The sequence below is a fragment of the Abramis brama genome (genome assembly GCF_963993115.1).
Source record: "Abramis brama genome assembly, chromosome: 8".
NCBI classification, from domain to species: domain Eukaryota; kingdom Metazoa; phylum Chordata; class Actinopteri; order Cypriniformes; family Leuciscidae; genus Abramis; species Abramis brama.
The window spans coordinates 44,962,155-44,988,763 of NC_139970.1; the positions used below are offsets into that span (position 1 = coordinate 44,962,155).

Below are 26,609 nucleotides of genomic sequence, written 5' to 3' on the forward strand. Positions count from 1 at the left end.
GTGTCTTAACTGTAACTGATTATTAATAACTTAATTAATGTTTGCTTTTTCCGTAGTAGTTTGACTTTTTTTGGACTTAACCAAGTTTAGTGATTGTTCTTTTCTCATATTGAACATATTTTGATGATTTAATTGATCTTGTAGGGTCATTAAAAACAAATATAGCCTCTGAAAGACACTTTTGTACATTTGTCATTTCTAGGCCTGGAAAAAACCTAAAGAAATACTGAAATTTTACTGTAAAAATGTTTTATTTTCTGGCTCATGCTAAGCTCTAAAATTTATAATAGGCTAGAATTTTTTTGTTTGTATTTTTGCAAAAAAGAATACTTTATATTTTTCTATCTATTCTCAAAATCCTTATAGCACTCTTTAAATAGAGAATAAAGTTAAATTGATGAAAAAAAGTGTAGGATGTACGTTACTCCTTTGTAAACGACACAGTTGAAAGCGACAAGCACAGAACAAACATTTAAAAAGATGTCCATCTGAATATTACAGACTTTTATTTGCATTACAAAACAAAAATTGTGCATTCCAAGACGTCAACATACAAAAAAAACACTGCATGACTTTAAAGCATTTGAGCAGAGATGTTACAAGAGCGAGTCTCTGTTACGTGTCACTCAAATCCTTGGCCCCGCCCCCGACCCCGCCTCCTCGTCATCCTCATCCGTATCAACAATCTTCATCAGAATATCAGTGGTGCGGTTTACAAAAAGAGGAGTACGTGGGCACAGAAACAAAGGGCTTGTACGGTCGTCTGCATTTTTTTTTTTTTTTTTGGTTGTCCAATCACAATGCGACTTAGGTCATATTTTTCCGTTAAAAGTTAAACAGCGAAAAGACGTGAAAAAGAAGGCAATGTGGAATGTACAGTGCATAGAAGTGTGGAGAACGAGTTTCATGACGAGCCCGCCTGCTTCTCCTGTTCGATGGCTGGAAAACAAGAGCAAAAAAAAAAAAAAAAAAAAGAGTTATTGGGTTTCATAATCATAATTTCATGTTCGTTCCTCAAAGGAAAGTGTGCAGATTCTTACTTTCTTTTGACGGCAAAGGATTTTTCTCCTGAGTTTCTGTTTTCTTCAGCTTGGTTTTGTCAAAGCTGGTCACTTCCTCGAGATTTGGCTTGTCAGACATGTTTGCAGTGGGTCTGAAATGAAATGGCTTGCCATTAATGTTGAGAAAGAAACACACACACATACACACATACATGACGATCTCCATTAATATTCATATAAGTGACCGAACAGTATGGGCTTTTTCCAAATGTTTCCCCAACATTTGGTATTTGGTCAGAGTTTACGTTCTAATGCATGACTAAATAATCTAAATATGCTTTAAAAATGCAATAAAGAACAAAAGTGCAGCCAGTAACGCAGTAACTGTGGTAAAAGGAAACGCTGCTGTTGCATCACAGTCTTGAGAAACCACCGCCCTTTCCTGCTCATTCTCTCATATTTCACTTCTTATCAATGTTTCCATCAGTAAACACATTCTTTCTGCTTTTGCACTTATCTGAGCATATTTATCCGAACATTTATGCTATATTTCGAGGCGTGGGATGTAAAAATCGATCACGCTTAGTCATTACTGAACAAAGAAAATGCATGCATCTATTGTCTCTGATACATATGTCGCAAAAAAAATCAAATAATATAGCGATTAAAAGTCACATTTCCTGTATAGCGGATGCATTTATGCCACAAATAACGTTACATTCGCCAATTGTGCGCGTGAGGTAAAGTAGCGTCTGAAAACGCTAGAGTATAATTAAGAGATTATAAACAAAAAAAGCATGATGTTGTTTTTAAATATATAAGAGTATTTAAAAGGCAAAAGAGAGATTCTAGCGCTTACCAGAGTGTGTGTTGGTAGTTGAAGTGGTTATTCTCCAGCAGCAGATGCAGCAGTGTGAGGAAAAGCGCAGAATCACGGCATTTATAACCAGAGATATGCAAATCACGCGGGTGACGTCACCGGACCGTTAGATGAATCATTACTCTGTGGAGTCTGCGGGAATCGATAAACCAGACAACTATAGGCTGTGAGAAAAATACGCATTTTAGCCCAAGAAAGAATGGAAATATGCAGGTATTTGAGAATTTAGCAGTTAGAAAACGTACAAGGAAGTCGTAGCGCCATATGCTGACTTTGAAGTGAACGACGCCCTCTGTTGTGCAACAGCGACATCTAGTGGACACTACAAACGTCACATTCGCCTTCTTGAACTATGCCCTAAGTATGTACTGTTTTTGTGAAGAATAAGTAGTACATACTTTTGAGTGTGTAGCATAAGAGTAGGTAAGATTTGGGTCAAACTAGTACTTCATCGTTGTGTCGCTTAGTCACGTGCCTCCATCACCGTTTAAACTGCCCTGTCAATCATCTTGTCACAATTAAAATCCTCCACATTCAATGTAATTTAATTTCCAACCGTTTTGGAGTGAAATGTAGTAGCACGTTGGTCTGCCAGTCATGAACTCTCCTCATTGTGTGTGCATAGCCTAATGATGCATTTAAAGATAATCACCTAACGACTTCTTAACAAAAGTTCACAATGCTGTTGTTGCAGATGAAATATAATGTGGATAACATTAAATAAATGTCTTTTTTGTGAGATAAGATACTGATAATTATTCAATCACTCAAATCCCGTCTATCTAAACCTCTGCTTAACCGTTGGTCTCGCACATCCGCCATGTTTGTAGTTTTTTTTTAACACGTTGTATTCGTGTTTGTAGTTCTAATCGGTGCATTTCCGGGTTAGGTTACACCATCCGGGAAAAACGTTTTATTGTGTGTCTTAAAGTAGGCTTAAAAGGTTTTAATAACAAATAAATAAACTGAAAGAGTGTTTTTTTATATATTTTTGGATATTCACTCAGTACAACAAGATCAGAACTGAAGATGTTTTTACTGGAAAACAAGACAAAAATACTGAAGAACATGTTTTTTTCCCCCCCAATGTTTTCATTGATTCTTTTATGGAAATAAACTGCAAACCTCCTGCCTTTATTCAGCTAGGCAAACGCTTAATATTGCTAAACGCTAATGCTCAAAATAAACAAACAAACAAACAAATAAATGAACATTATTCTGCGCTAAGTAGATCACACCAAACATGTATAACAGCATATTTCAGTCTAAAGTGTAACAGGAAGTGTGTGACATCATTTCCTGTTAGCTGCTAGCACACCACAGCAGCTCTGTGCTAAATCTGCTGACTCTCCTCATCATTTCATGATAAAAATAGGAAAAAGCTCCTTGTGAATGTTCCTTTGCACGATATCTCTCGTGTGCGTGCAAAGAGAAGCATAAGAGTTTCACAAAAAGTGAGTTTCTGTCTTAGATTTAAAAAAATAATAATAATTATAATGAAAAAGTAAAAAATACAACATTAGTGACCATGTAGATTTAATCCTCTAGTCAACAATTTTGCATTTTACTGCATAGTTTTGTGATGAAAAAATGCTCCATTGTGAAATATATGCAGAATGTGTGCAAAGAGAAACTATGAAGTTTGGACTGGTGTTGCAAATAACTTTAATAGTTTAAATTTACATTTTACAAGATTGTACAAGTGAGTTTCTGCCTTAGATAAAAAATAAACACAGGTGAAATAAATGACAACAAACTAATTAAAACATTAGTGACCGAGTGAAGGATCAATTTAGTTCTACAGCAAACATTTACAATGAAGTCCCATTAGTTAATGATAGTTAAACTATAGTTATCATTGTTAACGTTAGTTAATAAAAATACAAATGTCACCTCACACTGTAAATTATTTTTTTTCATGATTTATCACATTTTTTTTCTTTTGTCAAATCAACTTTAGATAGTTTATGTGGTTCAGATATCATAACATTTGAGTTTCTGTTGATTAAACCAACCTTTGTATTAACTCAATTTTTTAATTTCAATGAACTTAACATTTTAAGGCAACCAGGTTACTAATTTTATTATTTAAACCAACAATAAAAACTTTTTTTTTTACAGTGCAGGATAATTAAATAATATTCACTGATAATTCTTTGATTTTAATAATGTATTAGCAAATATTGAAATTAACATTGACTGAGATGAATAAATTCTTGAGTTAGTTCATGTTAACTAACGTATTAGATAATGTTAACAAATGAAGCCTTATTGTAAATGTATACGTATATATATATATATATATATATATATATATATATATATATATATATATATATATATATATATATATATATATATATATATGAACTTTATAATTTTATCAAACATAAAATTTCCTGCCTTTTTGTCATTTTGTTATGAAAACTAGAGATGCTCCTTATGAAATGTTCATTTGTTTGCATATCTTTGAAGAAAAGAGAAAGAGATTTTGTTTTAATATTTTGAATTTACATTTTACAGTGTAAAAACTTCCACCTATTTACAACTTTAAAATCAATTCAGTTCAGTTGCTGCCTTAAAAGTTGAATCAGCTTGTTTCTACAAGTCATTTCAACTTAAATTATATTAAACTGACTTAAAAAATTGAGTTAAATCTCTTTTGACTCACTGATCATAGAGTGAGTTTCTGCCTTAAAAAAACTCAATAATTAGTGACCAAGTGAATAATTAATCTTCTAGTCATGCATGAAATTTCATGTACAGTATAAAAGTGACGTCCAGCCTAGTGAAATCGACATCTTCACCCTTAATTCAATTATTATTAAAGATTTTAGTCATATTGCATAGTTGTGCTTGTTTTATTTGTGACAATAACGCAATAAACATGACAAATTGTGCGGCGTCATTTTTGTCCTTATTGTAAAGTGTTACCATATTTTCCTCATATTTTGATGGTTTAGTCTCATACTTAAGAGAAAAACTTGAGGTGCTTTATGCAACCGGCACAGTGCCTCAACAAAGATCACTTGGTGGTGAAGTATCGGCTGTAGAGGTCGCTGTACATGGCCTGGTTGTCGACCCGTACGGCGTTGCGCAGGGATTGCCAGAACCAGGCCTCGGCGGACGAGGAGCGGGGCCACTCGAGGATGCTTCGGGAACACAACCGTCTGCGCAGACGCAAGAAATGCGAGTGTTGAAGAACGGGCTCCAGGAGCAGCAACACGATCACGTCCTCGTTCTCCTCCAGGAGGCGCTGGTGGGCCAGGAACACGGCCAGCTTGAAGGATCCGCTGTTCACGTAACCCTCGGTCAGCACGAACACGGTTTTGCGGCTGTGCTGGATGCTCTGGGTCAGACTGTCCAAGACCGGAGAGCCGGGGAGCCAGTCCCGTTCCTCCAGGCAGATTGGAAGAAAGCGTTCGCCTCGCTCCTCCAGCTGCACCCGCAGGTGATTCAGCACCCAGTCGGAGACCTGCAACATCCACACTGTCACTGAGCTGAGCTTACAGGGATAGTTCACCCATAGAAATGAAACACACCCCATGATTTACTCACCCTCAAGTCATCCTAGGTGTCTTTTGAGACGAATACAATCAAACAGTTATATTAAAAAATGTTGGGCTCTTACAGGCTTTATAATGGCAGTAAGTGGCTGTTTATGTTTTGAAGTAAAACATAAAAGTGCATCTGTCCATCATAAAAGCGCATCTATCCATCATAAAAGTGCATTTGTCCATGATAAAAGTGCATTTATCCATCATAAAAGTGCATCTATCCATCATAAAAGCACATCTATCCATCATAAAAGTGCATTTGTCCATGATAAAAGTGCATCTATCCACGATAAAAGTGCATCTGTCCATCATAAAAGTGCATCTATCCATCATAAAAGCGTATCTGTCCATCATAAAAGTGCATCTATCCATGATAAAAGTGTATCTATCCATCATAAAAGCGTATCTGTCCATCATAAAAGTGCATCTATCCATGATAAAAGTGCATCTATCCATCATAAAAGTGCATCTATCCACGATAAAAGTGCATCTGTCCATCATAAAAGTGCATCTATCCATCATAAAAGCGTATCTGTCCATCATAAAAGTGCATCTATCCATCATAAAAGTGCATCTATCCATCATAAAAGTGCATCTATCCATCATAAAAGCGTATCTGTCCATCATAAAAGTGCATCTATCCATCATAAAAGTGCATCTATCCATCATAAAAGCGTATCTGTCCATCATAAAAGTGCATCTATCCATCATAAAAGCGTATCTGTCCATCATAAAAGTGCATCTATCCATCATAAAAGTGCATTTGTCCATGATAAAAGTGCATCTATCCATGATAAAAGTGCATCTATCCATCATAAAAGTGCATCTATCCACGATAAAAGTGCATTTGTCCATGATAAAAGTGCATCTATCCACGATAAAAGTGCATCTGTCCATCATAAAAGTGCATCTATCCATCATAAAAGCGTATCTGTCCATCATAAAAGTGCATCTATCCATGATAAAAGTGTATCTATCCATCATAAAAGCGTATCTGTCCATCATAAAAGTGCATCTATCCATGATAAAAGTGCATCTATTCATCATAAAAGTGCATCTATCCACGATAAAAGTGCATCTGTCCATCATAAAAGTGCATCTATCCATCATAAAAGCGTATCTGTCCATCATAAAAGTGCATCTATCCATCATAAAAGTGCATCTATCCATCATAAAAGTGCATCTGTCCATCATAAAAGTGCATCTATCCATCATAAAAGTGCATCTATCCATCATAAAAGTGCATTTGTCCATGATAAAAGTGCATCTATCCATGATAAAAGTGCATCTGTCCATGATAAAAGTGCATCTGTCCATCATAAAAGTGCATCTATCCATGATAAAAGCGTATCTGTCCATCATAAAAGTGCATCTATCCATGATAAAAGTGCATCTATCCATCATAAAAGTGCATCTATCCACGATAAAAGTGCATCTGTCCATCATAAAAGTGCATCTATCCATCATAAAAGCGTATCTGTCCATCATAAAAGTGCATCTATCCATCATAAAAGTGCATCTATCCATCATAAAAGTGCATCTATCCATCATAAAAGCGTATCTGTCCATCATAAAAGTGCATCTATCCATCATAAAAGTGCATCTATCCATCATAAAAGCGTATCTGTCCATCATAAAAGTGCATCTATCCATCATAAAAGCGTATCTGTCCATCATAAAAGTGCATCTATCCATCATAAAAGTGCATTTGTCCATGATAAAAGTGCATCTATCCATGATAAAAGTGCATCTATCCATCATAAAAGTGCATCTATCCACGATAAAAGTGCATTTGTCCATGATAAAAGTGCATCTATCCACGATAAAAGTGCATCTGTCCATCATAAAAGTGCATCTATCCATCATAAAAGCGTATCTGTCCATCATAAAAGTGCATCTATCCATGATAAAAGTGTATCTATCCATCATAAAAGCGTATCTGTCCATCATAAAAGTGCATCTATCCATGATAAAAGTGCATCTATTCATCATAAAAGTGCATCTATCCACGATAAAAGTGCATCTGTCCATCATAAAAGTGCATCTATCCATCATAAAAGCGTATCTGTCCATCATAAAAGTGCATCTATCCATCATAAAAGTGCATCTATCCATCATAAAAGTGCATCTGTCCATCATAAAAGTGCATCTATCCATCATAAAAGTGCATCTATCCATCATAAAAGTGCATTTGTCCATGATAAAAGTGCATCTATCCATGATAAAAGTGCATCTATCCATGATAAAAGTGCATCTGTCCATCATAAAAGTGCATCTATCCATGATAAAAGTGCATCTATCCATCATAAAAGTGCATCTATCCACGATAAAAGTGCATTTGTCCATGATAAAAGTGCATCTATCCACGATAAAAGTGCATCTGTCCATCATAAAAGTGCATCTATCCATCATAAAAGCGTATCTGTCCATCATAAAAGTGCATCTATCCATGATAAAAGTGTATCTATCCATCATAAAAGCGTATCTGTCCATCATAAAAGTGCATCTATCCATGATAAAAGTGCATCTATTCATCATAAAAGTGCATCTATCCACGATAAAAGTGCATCTGTCCATCATAAAAGTGCATCTATCCATCATAAAAGCGTATCTGTCCATCATAAAAGTGCATCTATCCATCATAAAAGTGCATCTATCCATCATAAAAGTGCATCTGTCCATCATAAAAGTGCATCTATCCATCATAAAAGTGCATCTATCCATCATAAAAGTGCATTTGTCCATGATAAAAGTGCATCTATCCATGATAAAAGTGCATCTATCCATCATAAAAGTGCATCTGTCCATCATAAAAGTGCATCTATCCATGATAAAAGTGCATCTATCCATCATAAAAGTGCATCTATCCACGATAAAAGTGCATCTGTCCATCATAAAAGTGCATCTATCCATGATAAAAGTGCATCTATCCATCATAAAAGTGCATCTATCCACGATAAAAGTGCATCTGTCCATCATAAAAGTGTATCTATCCATCATAAAAGCGTATCTGTCCATCATAAAAGTGCATCTGTCCATCATAAAAGTGCATCTGTCCATCATAAAAGTGCATCTATCCACGATAAAAGTGTATCTATCCATCATAAAAGCGTATCTGTCCATCATAAAAGTGCATCTATCCATGATAAAAGTGCATCTGTCCATCATAAAAGTGCATCTATCCATCATAAAAGCGTATCTGTCCATCATAAAAGTGCATCTATCCATGATAAAAGTGTATCTATCCATCATAAAAGCGTATCTGTCCATCATAAAAGTGCATCTATCCATGATAAAAGTGCATCTGTCCATCATAAAAGTGCATCTATCCATCATAAAAGCGTATCTGTCCATCATAAAAGTGCATCTATCCATGATAAAAGTGCATCTGTCCATCATAAAAGTGCATCTATCCATCATAAAAGCGTATCTGTCCATCATAAAAGTGCATCTATCCATCATAAAGGTGCATCTATCCACGATAAGTGCATCTGTCCATCATAAAAGTGCATCTATCCATCATAAAAGTGCATCTATCCACGATAAAAGTGCATCTATCCATGATAAAAGTGTATCTATCCATCATAAAAGTGTATCTGTCCATCATAAAAGTGTATCTATCCATGATAAAAGTGCATCTATCCATCATAAAAGTGCATCTATCCATGATAAAAGTGTATCTATCCATCATAAAAGTGTATCTGTCCATCATAAAAGTGTATCTATCCATGATAAAAGTGTATCTATCCATCATAAAAGCGTATCTGTCCATCATAAAAGTGCATCTATCCATGATAAAAGTGTATCCATCCATCATAAAAGCGTATCTGTCCATCATAAAAGTGCATCTATCCATCATAAAAGCGTATCCGTCCATCATAAAAGTGCATCTATCCATGATAAAAGTGCATCTATCCATCATAAAAGTGCATCCATCCACGATAAAAGTGCATCTATCCATCATAAAAGCGTATCTGTCCATCATAAAAGTGCATCTATCCATCATAAAAGCGTATCCGTCCATCATAAAAGTGCATCTATCCATGATAAAAGTGCATCTATCCATCATAAAAGCGTATCTGTCCATCATAAAAGTGCATTTATCCATCATAAAAGTGCATCTATCCATCATAAAAGTGCATCTATCCACGATAAAAGTGCATCTGTCCATCATAAAAGTGCATCTATCCATCATAAAAGCGTATCTGTCCATCATAAAAGTGCATCTATCCATGATAAAAGTGTATCTGTCCATCATAAAAGCGTATCTGTCCATCATAAAAGTGTATCTGTCCATCATAAAAGTGCATCTATCCATGATAAAAGTGCATCTATCCATCATAAAAGCGTATCTGTCCATGATAAAAGTGCATCTATCCATCATAAAAGTGCATCTATCCATCATAAAAGTGCATCTATCCATCATAAAAGTGCATTTGTCCATGATAAAAGTGCATCTATCCACGATAAAAGTGCATCTGTCCATCATAAAAGTGCATCTATCCATCATAAAAGCGTATCTGTCCATCATAAAAGTGCATCTATCCATCATAAAAGTGCATTTGTCCATGATAAAAGTGCATCTATCCATGATAAAAGTGCATCTATCCATCATAAAAGTGCATCTATCCACGATAAAAGTGCATCTGTCCATCATAAAAGTGCATCTATCCATCATAAAAGTGTATCTGTCCATCATAAAAGTGTATCTATCCATGATAAAAGTGCATCTATCCATCATAAAAGCGTATCTGTCCATCATAAAAGTGCATCTATCCATGATAAAAGTGTATCTATCCATCATAAAAGCGTATCTGTCAATCATAAAAGTGCATCTGTCCATCATAAAAGTGCATCTATCCATCATAAAAGTGCATCTATCCATCATAAAAGCGTATCTGTCCATCATAAAAGTGCATCTATCCATGATAAAAGTGCATCTATCCATCATAAAAGCGTATCTGTCCATCATAAAAGTGCATCTATTCATCATAAAAGCGCATCTATCCATCATAAAAGTGCATTTGTCCATGATAAAAGTGCATTTATCCATCATAAAAGCACATCTATCCATCATAAAAGTGCATTTGTCCATGATAAAAGTGCATCTATCCATGATAAAAGTGCATCTATCCATCATAAAAGTGCATCTATCCACGATAAAAGTGCATCTATCATCATAAAAGTGCATCTGTCCATCATAAAAGTGCATCTATCCATGATAAAAGTGCATCTATCCATGATAAAAGTGCATCTAACCATGATAAAAGTGCATCTATCCATCATAAAAGTGCATCTCACCATGATAAAAGTGCTCCACAGGCTCCGGGGGGTTAATAAAGGCCTTTTGAAGCGAAGCTAACTTCCATACGTTTGTGTAAGAAAAATATCCTTGTTTAAAACTTTTATGATGGATAGATGCACTTTTATGGACTTCAGAACAGAAACGGTCATTCACTGCCATTATAAAGCTTGGAAGAGCCAGGACATTTTTTTAATATAACTCTGATTGTATCCGCCTGAAAGAAGAATGTCATATACACCTAGGATGACTTGAGGGTGAATAAATAATGGGCTAATTTTCATTTTTGGGTGAAGTATCCCTTTAATAACCACACTTTTGTCTTCTATAGAGCGACTTATTCATAGTTTTTATGTGACGTCCCAGCAAACACAGAACGTTCCCATTTGTTTGAGTTTTTTTGGTACACATTCTAGGAACGTTCTCTAGGTCATTTTTTTTGCAACCTAAAAAGAACCTTCCCAGAATGTTTCCTGCAGTTTGTATTTTTATAACCATATGTTATGCTGAATTGTGTCATTTTTCATAAACAAAGTATATTTTGCAGATACAGTTTATTAAAGTCCCCCTGTAGTCTATAAATCTATCCCCTAAAACTCATCTTCAATCGCCAAATCTTTGCAATCTAAAAAGAACCTTCCCAGAACGTTATTTTATTTTTATAACCATATGTTATGCTGAATTGTGTCTAAGAATATGCAAATGAGGTTAATTCTCGTGTTACGCATCACGTTTGAGCTTCAGCAAGAACCAATGAGGTTCATTCTCGTGTTACGCATCACGCTTGAGCTTCAGCAAGAACCAATGAGGTCCATTCTCGTGTTACGCATCACGTTTGAGCTTCAGCAAAAACCATTGTGGTTAAAAGACTAAATGAAATCTGTTCATCATATAAAGCGATTGTGTCTCTTCAGAACATTTTGACTAAACCGCTCAATTCATATGGATTCGTTTTACGATCTCTTTATGAACTTTTTGAAGCGTCAAAGTGGAAGTTGCATGGCTATCAACGGGGGGAGAGAAATCTGAAATGAAAGTTATGGATTTGGAACATTGAGGGTGGGACATTTTTGGGTGAACTAACTCTAAGTTTATTTTTCAAACCCCATTGGCAGATATGTTTTAGGGCTTGGTGCTTTGAAACAATCTGTATAATAATATAAAGCATAATAGAAATAAGGCTGACTTGACCTGCTCGTCCTTGGTGTCGTAGGTGACGAAGGCATCGTAGAGGCAGCTTTCAGAGCTCAGGTGCTGATACCCAGTGAATCTGGCTTTCAAATAGTAGAATAAGTAGGAGACGTCCCAGTAGAAAAGGTGCATAGCGACAGCCATGAAAGTGGTGCATATAATGCACACCATGGAGAGGAAGTACGCCACAAAGGCCAATTGGTCATCGATGCATTCTTTAATGTCAAATTTTATTACAGGAACACCTTTTCTCTCTTCTGGCATGGCGCACGTCACTCCGGTCACCAATCGAGGGATTTTCACATTGGTCTTATAAATCCACAGAATGAATTCAAGTAGGTTGCATGTGCAGTGGAACGGGTTGCCGCTGAGCCACAGCGTCTTCAGGTAACTCCCCGTTCCAGGTGGAAACGTGGACTGGTTGACAGTTATGAGCTTGTTGTGACTGAGATCAAGCTCCTTAAGGTTTACTGCTCCCTTTAGAAATCCACCGGAGAGCTTAGATATTTGGTTACGCTGGAGATCGAGGAACTGTAAAGAGGGAACATCAACTGACAAATTACTTGATATTTGAAAGATCTTGTTGTTATTTAAAATGAGCTCTCGGAGATCTGGGAAATGTCTCAGCATTGTCCAGTTCAAGTTCACCAGTCCATTGTGGCTTAATCGCAACCTCTGAATGCTTCTGGGAAGAAGCGTATAAACTCTACCAGGGATTCTCTCAATACTGTTGTAGGCTATATCGAGATAAGTCAGTTTGGTCAAGTTTGCAAAAAGCCTATAGTAGGATCTGTCATTTTCCCTCCACATCTTGCCAAGACTATTGTACTGGAATTGCAGCTCTTGAAGAGACGCGCTTGAGATGGTTTTGGTGGTTAATGTTTTGATTTTATTGGAGCTCATGTTCAACACCTTCAAAGAGGGCAAATATTGGATGAAATTCAAATTGTGCGTCACGCCTGGCACAGTGAAATAATGGTCATTGTAACTAAGGTCCAGCACCTCAAGACTCTGTAACTCTTGGAAGGCATGATCGTACGCCAGATCAATTTTGTTGTAGGACAAATCTAGGTATTTGAGACCTGGAAGCAATGTGAAGTCGGATCCATTAGGAGCTGTGGCAAAGCCATTCATGGAGAGATTGAGGCAAGATATGTTCCCGTAACTCTCAAACTGTTGCGGAGAAATTAGGAATAGGTTATTTCGACTGAGATCCAAAACTCGGCCGGTGGCGTAGCACTCTGGCTTCACGAGAAATTTTGGAACATCGTAAGAATGATCTTTAGGGGTAGGTTCTGACACCGAGAGGGATGGGGATTTCAAACCAACGCCTGCATCTTTTCCCAAGTCTCTATTTATGATCACCGGGTAAAATCTGTTTTCTGAAAGATAGAGCAGTTTCACGTGTTGTAATTTTTCAAATATTTTCAAGTCTGCACGCACAATGAAGTTTATCCCTACATCCAGCACAGAGAGATTTTGTAAGCCATACAGAGAGCGGAAGGTCTTGTCTGTGATTTCTCGAAACACCAAACCTCGAATGTGCAACTTCCTTAGAGAGGTCAAGTTTGCGAAGCTGGGCGATAGTATAACCGTGTCCGGGTATTTCTTAAGGGCATAGTTAAATGAAAGATCGAGTTTGGTTAGCAGTGGCAGATTACTCAAAAAAACATTCGCTACAACAGCTTGGGACAAAAAATTAAATGATAGGTTGAGCTCCTCAAGCTTCGAAATGTTGGTGAGCCAACTGGGATCTATGGATGTGATTGAATTCCCTGCGAGATACAGAATCTGCAGCTTTCCAAGGTTGGAAAAAGCTTGTGGATGGATTTTAATAGAACCTTCTTTACAAGGAACACATGGATAGGGGGCATTATAACACCGTGGACAGTTTCCTTGGATTTTTAGAGATGTCAGATTGTCGAGTCCTTGGAAATCATGCTCTCCGACATTCTCAATTCTGTTTGAATCGAGCTCAAGAGTCGTTAAAGACCCTGGTAATCCTCTGGGCACTTGAGTTAGGTTGTTGTATGACAAAGTAAGATCTTTCAATCTCGTCAGGACTGAGAAACTTCCGTCTTCTATGCAATAATCTCTTGAGCAAGGATTCCAGTAGTAGCAGTTTTTCGAAAGATGAAGACGTGACAGATTTGGCACATGCACAAAGGATGTCGAGTTTAACGAGGTGATCTTGTTCACTTCAAGCGATAGTTCCAACAGGTTTTTTGGAAGTTTTTTTGGTACGCACTTTAGACTGACGCCGTTAAGCTCCAGTGTACGTAACTTGGTCAAATTCAAAAACTCATTGTCACCGATAACAACCTTACCATTATCATCCACCCAGTTCAGATTTAAAACGGTCAGATTCGCCAGGTGTTGGAAAACTCCTGATGTTAAGTTCTTGATCTTGTTCTCCGATAGGTCAAGGCTGGTGGCGTTTCTTACGAGCGCTGGCACATCTTTGAGTCTACGTCCACGACAGTTCACCACAATCGTCATCTCAGTTTTGTTCTCATGTATATCGCAGGGTTGAGTCTTCAGGGTCCTCACGTCCATTTGGCACAAGGTAAGTGAGATCTTCAATGTCATAAAAAGCCAGACTTCTAATTTTATCACCTGTGGGAATATGAAACAAAGAGCTGTTAAACAACATTGCGCAAAGACTAAAACATTGTTAACACTTTTACAATAAGGTTCCATTAGTTAACATGACTACAATGCAAAATGAAAAAAAATATATACATATTTACTGATACTGTGTACATAAGCAGCCTTCTATCAGGAAGCTCTCAATCACAATAAGATTCTGATCTACAGGTAAAATAAAATCGGAAACACTTTACAATAAGGTTCCATTAGTTAACATGAGTTAATGTATTAACTAACAATGAGCAATACATTTGTTACAGTATGTATTCATCTTTGTTAATGTTTGTTAATAAAAATCCAGTTGTTCATTGATTGTCCATGTTAGTTCACAGTGCAGTAACTAATGTTAACAAATATAACCTTTGATTTTAATAACGTATTACTAAATGTTGAAATTAATATGAAGTAAGATTAATAAATGCTGTAGAGGTATTGTTCATTCTTAGTTCATGTTAACTAAAGTAGTTGACTAATCTTAACTAATGAACCTTATTGTAAATGTTATCATAAAATATATCATAAAGACTTTATAGATTTGCAATCTATAGGTAAAATAAATCTCTAAACATTCTTAAATTAAGATACATTTGCAGGAGAAGCAAAATAAATTTTAGTCTTTTTTACTAAAAATAATCTTGTTTTCCCTTTGAATTAAGTTTATTTTTCTGACTCCACTGGCAGATATTTGTTATCGTTTTAAGCATAAACTCACTTCATTTTGATAGTTTTTCTAATAACTTCATTCGTTTTGCTTCTCAAGTAAATGTATCTTGATTTAAGAATTGAAAACAAGACTGAGGAAGAACATTTTTGCAGTTTATCAATGAAAAATACTTAATTTATTAATCTTATGTTAATTTAAACATTTATTAATATTATAAAAATAAAACGTTCTGTTGATATTACTTAATGGAGCTGAGCTAACATTAACTATGAACAGTTGTATTTTTATTAGCTAATATTAATGATTAATTATTAATAAATATTATTGCTACAGTATTACAGTTACTGTACTAATATCAGATCATGCACTTTTTTCAAACATTTCAGCATATACAGGTGCTGGTCATAAAATTAGAATATCATCAAAAAGTTGATTTATTTCAAGAATTCAACTTAACAGGTGAAACTAATATATTATATAGACTCATTACATGCAAAGTGAGATATTTCAAGCCTTTATTTGTTATAATTTTGATGATTATGGCTTACAGCTTATGAAACCCACGAAATCAAAATCCCAGAAAATTAGAATATTACATGAAATCACACAGTAATTACACAGTGATACCATGGTCATTGAACCAGGTTTTGGTTCTTTTGGCAGTGTGGGCAGGAGCAAATCCTGCTGGAGAATGAAGGAAGCATGAAGTGCTCTGAACATGTCCTGGTAGACGGCTGCGTTGAGTGGACAGCACAGTGGACCAACACCAGCCGATGACACGGCTCCCCAAACCAACACAGACTGTGGAAACTTCACACTGGACTTCAAGCATCTTGGATTGTGTGCCTCTCCATTCTTCCTCCAGACTCTGGGACCTTGGTTTCCAAATGAGATCAGAAAAGAGGACTTTGGTCCACTGTGCTTTATTAAATCCAGAGTCAACGCAGCCGTCTACCAGGACATGTTCAGAGCACTTCATGCTTCCTTCATTTTCCAGCAGGATTTGCTCCGGCCCACACTGCCAAAAGAACCAAAACCTGGTTCAATGACCATGGTATCACTGTGTAATTACTGTGTGATTTCATGTAATATTCTAATTTTCTGGGATTTTGATTTCGTGGGTTTCATAAGCTGTAAGCCATAATCATCAAAATTATAACAAATAAAGGCTTGAAATATCTCACTTTGCATGTAATGAGTCTATATAATATATTAGTTTCACCTGTTAAGTTGAATTCTTGAAATAAATCAACTTTTTGATGATATTCTAATTTTATGACCAGCACCTGTATATTTTTTTTCATTGTGTTAGTACAATTACACAAAATCACAGTCTCTTTTTCACTTCACAAAAAAGTGTTTCATCTATATAAATGTTTCATTCATTCATAAAGTGATGGAAACAGTTAAATCATCATCAACAACTGCCTTTCATAAAGCTCTTACTGTCATAAAGCTCTTACTGTCAAAGCGTCTGAACTGAACTTAGTGGTTAATCAATTAATCATGCTTGACACTTTTTACATGTTACAGTGATTATCTTAGATTTTAACCACCACTATGTTCAAGTGAGTGAGTGAGTGTGTGTGTGTGTGTGTGTGTGCACTGTAAAAAATGAATTAATTAATGATATTTAAAAATATTGTGTATATTTTATGAAGAAAATTGTTGTTCAGTGAAAATTGAGAACATTTCACTAATAAAACCAAGAGATGCATTTTCTTAATTTTGAAGAATTTCTTTTTTAATTTTTACTTTTTTAAGGATAAGCATTTTTGAGGCTTGAATTGAGGAACTGATTAAGCTGATAAAATTAAGGAAAAAAGGCTACCTATTTATTTGAAGAGAATTAGTTCAATTATGCTGTTTTATTTAGAGACACCATTGCTAGTTCCCAGCATGCTTTGCACATGGCTGGAAATGAAGAGTAAATATTGAAATCCAGTGTTATTTTATGTGTTTTTGAGTAAAGGGAAACATCTGTCGATGTTTAATGTTCAGTTATGTTTGACATTTGAAAAGGTTTCTGTTATGTTGAAGCTTTGATCGTTACCATTGAGCAGAAGAGGAGGGCTTATGGTTAGATTGTGAATAACTGCACGTATTAATATTCTGAAGCATGTTGCTTTGATCATTGAGCAATAACTTTCAGTAACAAGTTTGTTGCTGTGCTAGTAGCATATAGTCTTTATAATCATACAATATAACTCAAATATAAACAGTTAATTTCCATTCGCTCTAATTCACATGCTTTTGAAAAACTTCAAATAAAATAGCATATTTCACTAAAAATATTAAATTCATTGTGTCATAGACTAAATAATTTAGGGGACTTTACATGATGTATACTTGTGAAAATTGTACCAAAGCGGAAAAACCCCAAAACTGTAACAAATTGCCAGTTAATGCATTAATTGACAATAACTAATGGAACCTTTTTGTAAAGTGTTACCAAAACATTATTCCTTATTAAAGCAATGCATTTTATATGTGCAAACAACAGCATATGCAATAAAAAAAAGAAAAAAAAGATTGTCTCGGTAAAACCAAAAATCATCCCAAGTTATACAAGATTCAACTCATTTAAGTCAGTTTAATGTAATTTAAACTGATATGACTTAAACATCCAAGTTGATTGTACTTAAATGCAAGGCAGCGACTTTTTTACAGTGTACATACAATAAATACTACTAATAATTGTATAAATAGAGTTTCTTACCATGGTAGCAATGTCCCTGTGCAGCCAATGCAATGCTTAAACCCCGAATACGCGAATAAGAGATGGTGGTTCACACAGTTGCATTTAGGAAACAGGAAGTTTTGGTTTAACTGTTAAAACTATTTTAACACTAATAGACCTCTAAACTCCGCGTGTCATCGCCAGCTGCCAGTCCACCGGCTGATATAAACCGCTCCGTTTCTGTGTAATCACCACAGTCAGAATGGTTTGATGAGAGTCATTTGTTTGATGTCTTACTGGTCTCACTGGTCGGTGTGGATCAGTGCAGCCATGCACAGAGTTTCCATTATAAGAGAGGAAGTTCTGCCTACATTGTTCCTTCTTCTCAGGGACATGACTGAACAAATCACATGCACATTTACACACGGTACAGGCTCTACTTCAGAAATCAAAGACCTTGGAAAAGACCTTCCTTGCATCATAATTTAATTTCAAAATGCATTCCTGTTTTCTTCAGCATCATGTTTACGCTCAGCATGGACAGTTAGTTGCTGTGTTTTGGGGAATCTGTGTAAGAATGTGGTGTTTTAAAGGTCAAGTGAATTTCTCAGTGGTACCTATAGTTCTGTATCTACTGTAAAAATGCAGAGTCACTGTAAGTCAATCATTTCCTTATAAAAGTGAAACACTGTGCAAAGCAGTTTATTTTTAGCAGTTTTGTTTGGTGACACTACTGCCACAGAAATGACACACATGGAAATTATAATAATATTAGTATTTTTTCTAATGCTTTGGCAGAATAAAATCGACTATCCTCTCTTGCAAAACCGCAATAGTATTTCTATCACTAGAATAATGGGGATTTCCACTATGATTATGATGAAACTTCTAAAAATATATTCTAGAACTGAATCAGGGGCGCTTTCTACACTTTCAATCCCAAACTCTTTTTGATCTCATTAACACATGTATTTCTGACACATAAATGCAAACATGATAAACTGGGGATGGCAAAAAAATGCTGTTCTTCCTCAGTGTTTCTGTCTCGTTTTCCAGCACAAATATCTAAACATTCTTAAATCAAGATACAGTTACTGGAGAAGAAGCAGAATGACTGAAGATATTAAGTCTTGGTTTCTGAAAAATGATCAACATTAAGTGAGTTTATGCATTAAAATTGGGGTCAGAAAAATGACTGTTTCCCCCTTTAAATCATGTTTATTTTTCTGAGCCTATTTCTAAGCATAAACTCACTAAATTTAGATTTTTTCCCCCAGAAAACAAGACTTAATATCTTCAGTCATTTTGCTTCTCCAGTAAATGTATCTTGATTTAAAAATGTTGAAATATTTGTGTTGAAAAATGAGACAAAAATCAGTTTTTGCAGTGTTATTTTACTTATAGATGAACGAGAGATTCCGGAAGGGTTAAAATAGAAGGTTACTTAAACTGTGTATATATATATATATATCTATATCTAAGAATATACAGTACAGTTTTTGTTTCGTTACCTCGTAGATCAGGCAAAGACACGCTGCTGTGGTTTTCACTTTCAATCACTTTCCCTCGGGACCCGTTTAACTCGTCTTCAGAGACCCGGGGAAACACAGATTCAGTGTTTCGTTTTTCCAAAAACTGAAATATACTTAAAAGTGTACACTGATCTGTTAGCACGATATTTGAAAATCCATTCTTAAAAAAATTTAAATATTCAAAATTCTGGAATTTTTATTTGAATAAAAACACATTGTCATTTCAGACTACAACAAAAAACAACAACCTTGATTAGCACCATGAAAGCATACAATTACTTACATTAGCATAAAACTACTACCATCTAAAAACTATGAATATATTATTATTATTATTATTATTATTACACATTTGCTTGGCCAAGCAGAATATAATAATAATAATAATAATATTACAAAAATTATTATTGTTATTAATCAAACTGCCAGCTGTATTCCTTGAGTTTGACCAATAACAACATTATTTTTTGATAACAATAATAATAATAAAAACAATGTAAACAATAATTATTTCATTTTTCTGTGTGGTCATGCATATACACCCATAAAATAATTGGCAAAATGCTGTTTTAATAATAATAATAATAATATGAATTATTATTATTGAAATATTTGATATTACTATGTGGTCATAAAATCTGCACACATAAAAATAAAATAAAAGAGAATTAGTTTTAGTCTGAGCATGTTACAACTTTCCGAAAGTATGCCAAATACCCAGAAATTAAAGTGCATTTGTCAGTGAACTTTAACTAAAGAAGTGGTTGCGTTTATTTATAGTTACACGTACAGTAAAACGGAATCAAATCAACATCATATTAAAGGTTATACAGTCAAACCAAAAATTATTCAAACACCAGATTCAGGGCCCTATTTTAACGATCTGAAACGCAAGTGTCAAAGCGCAAAGCGCAAGTAACTTTGTGGGCGGGTCTTGGCGCTGTTGCTAGTTTCCCGGCGGGATAAATGACTCTTGCGCCAGGCGCAAATCTAAAATGGGTTGGTCTGAAGCAGCTTCATTATTCATAGGTGTGGTTTGGGCGTAACATGAAATAAACCAATCAGAGCGTCATCTCACATTCCCTTTAAGAGCAGGCGCGTTTGTTCTAAAGCGGATTCCTATTATAACGGCGGATTTGCCAGGCGCGCGCCAGGAGCGGTTCACAGCCGAGGAGATCGAGCAACGCTCTCGTCAGGGAGGTTGGGGATGGAGAAACCCACCCAAATTAACTTCGGTTAAAAAGGCGTATGATAATTTGGGTAAATGTGTAAGCTAGATGTATGCTTTTATAATAAATTGTCTACCTATCTATCTATCTATCTATCTATCTATCTATCTATCTATCTATCTATCTATCTATCTATCGTAATAATGTATGATTTGCAAAAATGAAAACTGCTGCTTCTGTGTAGATGAGAGAATCAAAGTGTATGCGCGTTGTGCACACGCTACATTGATTATGGCCAAGCATGCGCCCTTAAAATAGCATATGAATAACATTCGCAACGCGCCACTGACTTTAAACTATTTTTTCCTGGTTAGTGGCGCAATTGTTTTCTAAACCTGCAAAATAGCATGAAGGAACGTTTGCGCTGGAACACGCCTCCTTTTTTGCGCTGAACCGCCCAATGAGCGCAAGTTCATTCCCTAGTTTAGCGACGTGCTTCTGTGGAGGGAAAAACGCGCTTTGCGCGGGTGCAAAATAGGAATGATACATGCGTCGGTGTACAAAGTCAATTGCGCTGGGTGCAAGATAGGGCCCATAATGTTTGATATTGTTTTAGTGTGATCAGGACACTATAGTTCATTTCTGTGAGTGAGGAGAGCAGAATAAAGTAAACTGTGACATATTATACCCAAATATTCTTCATACAGCGACTACCAGTGACATTTATACAAAATTGGGACTAAAAATGATTCGGACACTTTGAGCTGATCATGTTTTGCTGAAGTGTGTTTTCTTTAATTGCTAATGCTCTTTTTACACACAGACTGAACACAATGAAGCATTGCTTGGTGATTGGTTGAGCTAAACTGGTATTATCTAATTGTGTAGTTAAATTTAACAGCTGACAGATATTCAACATAATTCATGTGTGAGACAGTCTAACAGAAGGACGGACAAAACCAGGCAAATATCAACTGAGTTCTGCTCATATTTTATTACCGTTTTCTAAACTATAGCGAATAAACTGTGATAAAGTGAGAAATGTTGAAGGAGTCTGAATAAACTTTGGTTTGACTGTATGTTTGATTGTGGTCTTGAAGCTTTGGATTGTGTCTCGATCACAGAGTCTCCTGGAAGAGTTTGTTGTATTGCTGCCTCTCGGTCGACATCAGGCTTCTGAGACTGAACCAGAAGTATCTCTGCGCTTGAGGATTCCTCGGCCACTCCAGGACTGACTTTTTATACAATCGCTTCCTCAGTTTGAGGTACTTCGAGTGGCAAGGCATTCTCTCCAGGAATATCAGGACGATAACGTCATTCCTTTCATCCATGAGTCTCTGGTGGGCCATATAAAAGGCTGTCCTGAAGCTCCCGCTTTTGACATAGTGTCCCGTCAGGATGAAAACGGTGCGTTTGCTCAGCTGAATGCTCTGGGAAAGGTTTTCAATAAGAGGACAACCAGGCACCCAATCCCGCTCTTCCAAACACAACTGCATCCGTGGATCACCTTTCTCTTCCAGGTGAATGCGTAACTCCTGCGTGACCCACTCGTGAACGGCCGGATCCGTCGTATCGTAGACCACGAAGGCATCGTAGACAGTGCTGTTGGAGGACAGTCTTCGGTATCCCTTGAGTTTGGCCAAGCAGAAGTGGTAGATGTACCACACATCCCAGAGGAAAAGATGGCTGGAGATGGTGAGCGTGAGAATGCTGAGAATCACAGAGGTCAGAAATATACACAAGATGATTGACAGGGAGTTGTGTTGGCAGGCTTGGACGTTCAGGAATAGGACACTCTGACCTTTCTGGGCACTCGGCGAAGAGCACGTTACGTCGGTCGCGAGGCGCGGGATGTTCACGGTGGTGCGGTTGATCCATCGGACGAACCACGTGGCGTTGCAAGAGCACACAAACCGGTTATTGTTCAAGTATAAGGTCTCTAAGTGGTCAATAACGTTTTCCGGGAAGCTCGATTCTTGGATGAACTGGATGCGATTGTAACTTAAATCCAAGATCTTGAGGCTGAATGCATCTTTTAGAAAATCCCGAGGCAGTTTTGCAATGTTGTTCTTGTGTAGGACAAGAGTTTGGATTGATTTAGTGTAGTTAGTCAGGCACGTGGGAAGATCCGTCAGGTGATTCCCACTGAGGTCCAACAGCTGTAGGTTTTTAAGGTACACAAGACCCTCCCATTTAAACGACTTCAACCTGTTTTCAGTGATGTAGAGTTCAGTGAGGGTCTCTGGAAGACCTTCGAAAACCCCTTGTGGGATGAAGTTCAGGTTGTTATTAGAAACGTCGAGAGTCTTCAACGCCATAAGTTTCTTAAAGTAGTTGACGTACCTCGTGTCTCCATCCCTCCACAACATATCAAGACGGTTGCCTTTAAACTCCAAATGTTCCAAGGAAAAACTCTCCATTTCGGTGTTCGTGGATGTGGATATCTGGTTGTCGTTCATGATTAGTTTTCTCAGCTTAACCAGGCTCTTTGTAAAGTTCAACATGTGAGTTAAACCCTCAGCTACGAAGAAATGGCTGTTACGGCTGATATCCAGAACCACCAAGCTGCTCAGTTCCTGAAACGCTGTGGAGAACATCAAATCCAGACGGTTGTCGGAAAAGTCCAGGTATTGTAAATTCTTCAACTGGACAAACTCAGAACCGTTCAAACTCTGGCTCATGGCGTTCCCAGAGAGATTCAAACACCTCAGCTCATCAAGATCTAGAAATTTGGAATGAAGGAAAAAGATGTTATTCCTGCTAATATCCAACGTTTTTCCAAAGGAGCTGCATTCGTTGTTGAAAGGACTTGTAATCCAGAGTTCCTTGTCCTTGTATTTGCAGCTGCGCGCATATTCGTCATAGAGGAAATAGTGGATATCCTTCACTTCTCTATTGTGGTACTGGGCACCTTGCGACATTGGGGAACCGTACTGTTTTTCTCTGCGGTTAGAAAGTGAAGCCTCGTATTCTCCTTCAGAAGGCATTGAGATTTTGTTGTCGGACAAGTTGATGATTCTGAAGCTTTTCAGCTTCTTCAGGAGACTGAGGTTCGCTATTTTTATGAAGTTTGTGCCGAGATCAATGAATTCCAGGTTGTTCAATTCAGTCAATGGTTTGAGGTCTTCCAGTTTAAGTTCTTGAAACACATACCCTCTGATTCTTAGGACCCTTAGAGATCTAAGCTGGTCGAATGATCTTGAAAGGTTGAGAGATGTGGGATACACCTGAAGCTCGAAGTTGAAAGACAGATCCAACTCTTCTAGATAGGGCAACAAAGAAGGAAAAGAGGTGCATGTTATCTCCTTAGCCAAGAAATTGCTCGAGAGGTCTAGAAGACTAAGTCTCGTCAGGTTTTGAAACCATTTTGAAGGTATATTCGTTAAAGAGTTACTGTGAAGTCGCAGAGTCTTTAGGTTATTCAGAGTCTTGAAGGAGTCCGGGTGTATCTGAAGGGGAGCATTATTTGGGCATGGAGTGCATGGGAACGGTGCATTATAACAGCGTGGACAGTTCCCACTCAAGTCCAGTATTTCCAACTCTGTCAGGTTGTGAAAGTCCTCCTCCGTTATTGTCTGAATATTGTTGTTGTAAAGGTACAGCTCTTTTAGGCTTGATGGTAGTTGGTGTGGGATATAGGACAAGTTGTTAGACTTCAGAGAAAGCAAAGTCATCTTGTCAAGCTGCACAAACGCATCCTTTTCAATGTAGTACGACTTGTTGCACGGGTTCCTGAAGTAGCAGTTCTGGCCGAGATACAGCCTTTGGATATTAGTCAGTTCTGTCATATTCTGCTTAAGAATTGAATGGATGCTATTGACCTCGAGACTCAGAAGCACTATGTTGGGAGGAAGGCCCTTGGGAATGCTGGACAGCTGGTTTCCATCCAGGTAGAGCGACCTGAGGTTCTTTAGCTTCCAGAAGGTGCCGTTGTCAATCGTCACGCTCTGGGTACAAACGCGATCTTTGGGACCGACTTTGATCGGTACGCAGTTGCATCGGAGGTCGATCTCGGTGATGTTGTGCAGTTCGTGAAATGAATCGTTCCTGATGTGGGGTATGTGGTTGATGGTTAGTGTCAGGTTGGTGGTGTTCGTTGGGATTCCCAGAGGAACTTCGGTTAGGTCTCGCTCAGTGCAGTTGACGCTGACCTCGGTCCCGTTATTCGCTGGAGAAACGTCACACTTCAGACTTTTGGGGTACCATTCAGCTGCAACCCGCATTGAGATGAGACCGGCAAAGATCGTTAATATCCTCTCTGACACCTGAAAGAGGGAGGAAGATAGTAAAAAATACAGTAAAAAAAAGTCCATAGTAAAAATGCAGTAAAAATGATTTTTTATGTTTTTCAAGAAATACTATTTAAGTCTTTGAATTTTGTTTAATTCAATGTCTTTCTTGCCGTTTCTTTGTAATTAATTTAGATTGAATTTATGAGTGAAAAATTGTTTTTTTCAGTGTATGTTTTAAAATGCATAATAAAGATAAACTAAGAAAAACATACACAACCGTATAAAAGTTTGAGGTCGGTAAGATTTTTTTTGTTTTTGAAAGAAGTCTCTTCTGCTCATCAAGACTGCATTTATTTGATCAAAAATACAGTAAAAACAGTGAAATATTATTCCAGTGTAAATCATCTGTTCTCTATGTGAATATATAGTAAAGTGTAATTTATTCCTGTGATCAAAGCTGAATCTTCAGCATCATTACTCCAGTCTTCAGTGTCACATGATCCTCCAGAAATCACTCTAATATGAGGATTTGATGCTCAAGATTTTTTTTGTGTGTGGAATATTTACAGTAACTAATTAACAACCCCCCCCCCCCCAAAATAAATAAATAAATAAATAAATAAATTTTTAAAAAAAATCAGTTCACAAAATGTAAAAATATATATATTATTATTAAATAAATTATATATTTTGGGTTTATTTGTATATATATATATATATGAATATAAAAAAATATATAACATTATTTCAGGAAATAACATTTTTCATGAACATGCAAGCTGCACAATAAGACAAACATTGCGTTTGCAAAATATGGAAGCCTGTATTAGACCACTTGAGAATATGATTACTTTATATGGACGGCATCACATCCTTGTGCAACCTTCCTTTTTTTTAAAATGTATTTTTAATTTAGTTTAACCATTGTTATTTTGTTTCCTTTTTTCCATGTAATTAAATGTACCATACTGTTGTTTCTCCTTTTGGACCTCGCAATAATAGTTACACTAGCAGTAACTACCTCAGAGCATCTTTGTTTTGACACATAATCATTATATGAGGGAAATCATAAGCAAATATTCAATTACTCACCATCTTCATCAGACCTGGAATTCTTTTTGTCCTTCGACGCTGGTTGTTCTGTACTTTGTCTGGCTTGTCAAGTTGTACAGAGCCTGTGTTACTAGCAGAACAGGTGTTACTGACCAATGTTATAGACCACAAAAAAGTACAAACAAAAGTGAGAGTGAATATATTTAAACATAACTTCCCCTTTATCTTACAAACAAGATTGTTCTGAATCTGTCTTTGTTTTGATTCTGCAAGTGATTATATAACTCAACTTCAAACTCTCAGCACTGTTGTCCTGGATTGTTGTTATTGTATAACTTATATTTAAGTTCAACAATATTGTCACTGAAACACCACAATAAAGAGGAACAACATTACTTTCATCCCTTTTCTCTAGGGATGAGTTTCTGTACTAGAGATTAAGCAAAACAATGTCAGGGGTGTGTGCAAGTTTTGCTCCGATTTCTTCATAAATGAAAGCTAAACCACAAAAAGTGAAGCACTCCGATTATGAAATGATCAAAAATATTCTTCGTCCAACACAACAATTGCTTCTTCTGCACACAAGGAGAGGAAGAAAAATAGGAGAAGGAAGAATATAATTTGCACAATATTTATAAATGAATTACTGGTGAACGACAGGAAATATCTGACTCACTAGACAAAGAAAGACAGCACGAG

The 26,609-nt window shown here is 36.5% G+C and overlaps 2 protein-coding genes across 2 annotated transcripts; both read right to left on the minus strand.

Annotated features, from left to right (window-relative positions):
- Positions 1 to 483: 483 nt before the first annotated feature.
- On the minus strand, positions 484 to 2,019 carry tmsb4x (thymosin beta 4 X-linked). Its single transcript, XM_084121835.1, has 3 exons — positions 1,861 to 2,019; positions 1,041 to 1,153; positions 484 to 939 (listed from the first exon to the last, which is right to left on the minus strand). The coding sequence occupies exons 2-3, from the start codon at positions 1,138 to 1,140 to the stop codon at positions 905 to 907; spliced, it is 135 nt and encodes a 44-aa protein (XP_083977961.1). The 5' UTR covers positions 1,141 to 1,153; positions 1,861 to 2,019; the 3' UTR covers positions 484 to 904.
- A 2,887-nt stretch (positions 2,020 to 4,906) lies between these two features.
- On the minus strand, positions 4,907 to 26,276 carry LOC311087877 (uncharacterized protein; the record flags this gene model as incomplete). The annotated part of the gene is made up of 5 exons (XM_084121349.1): positions 25,950 to 26,276; positions 21,748 to 24,890; positions 18,222 to 18,321; positions 11,932 to 14,547; positions 4,907 to 5,356 (listed from the first exon to the last, which is right to left on the minus strand). The coding sequence occupies exons 1-5, from the start codon at positions 25,956 to 25,958 to the stop codon at positions 4,907 to 4,909; spliced, it is 6,318 nt and encodes a 2,105-aa protein (XP_083977475.1). The 5' UTR covers positions 25,959 to 26,276.
- Positions 26,277 to 26,609: the final 333 nt, after the last annotated feature.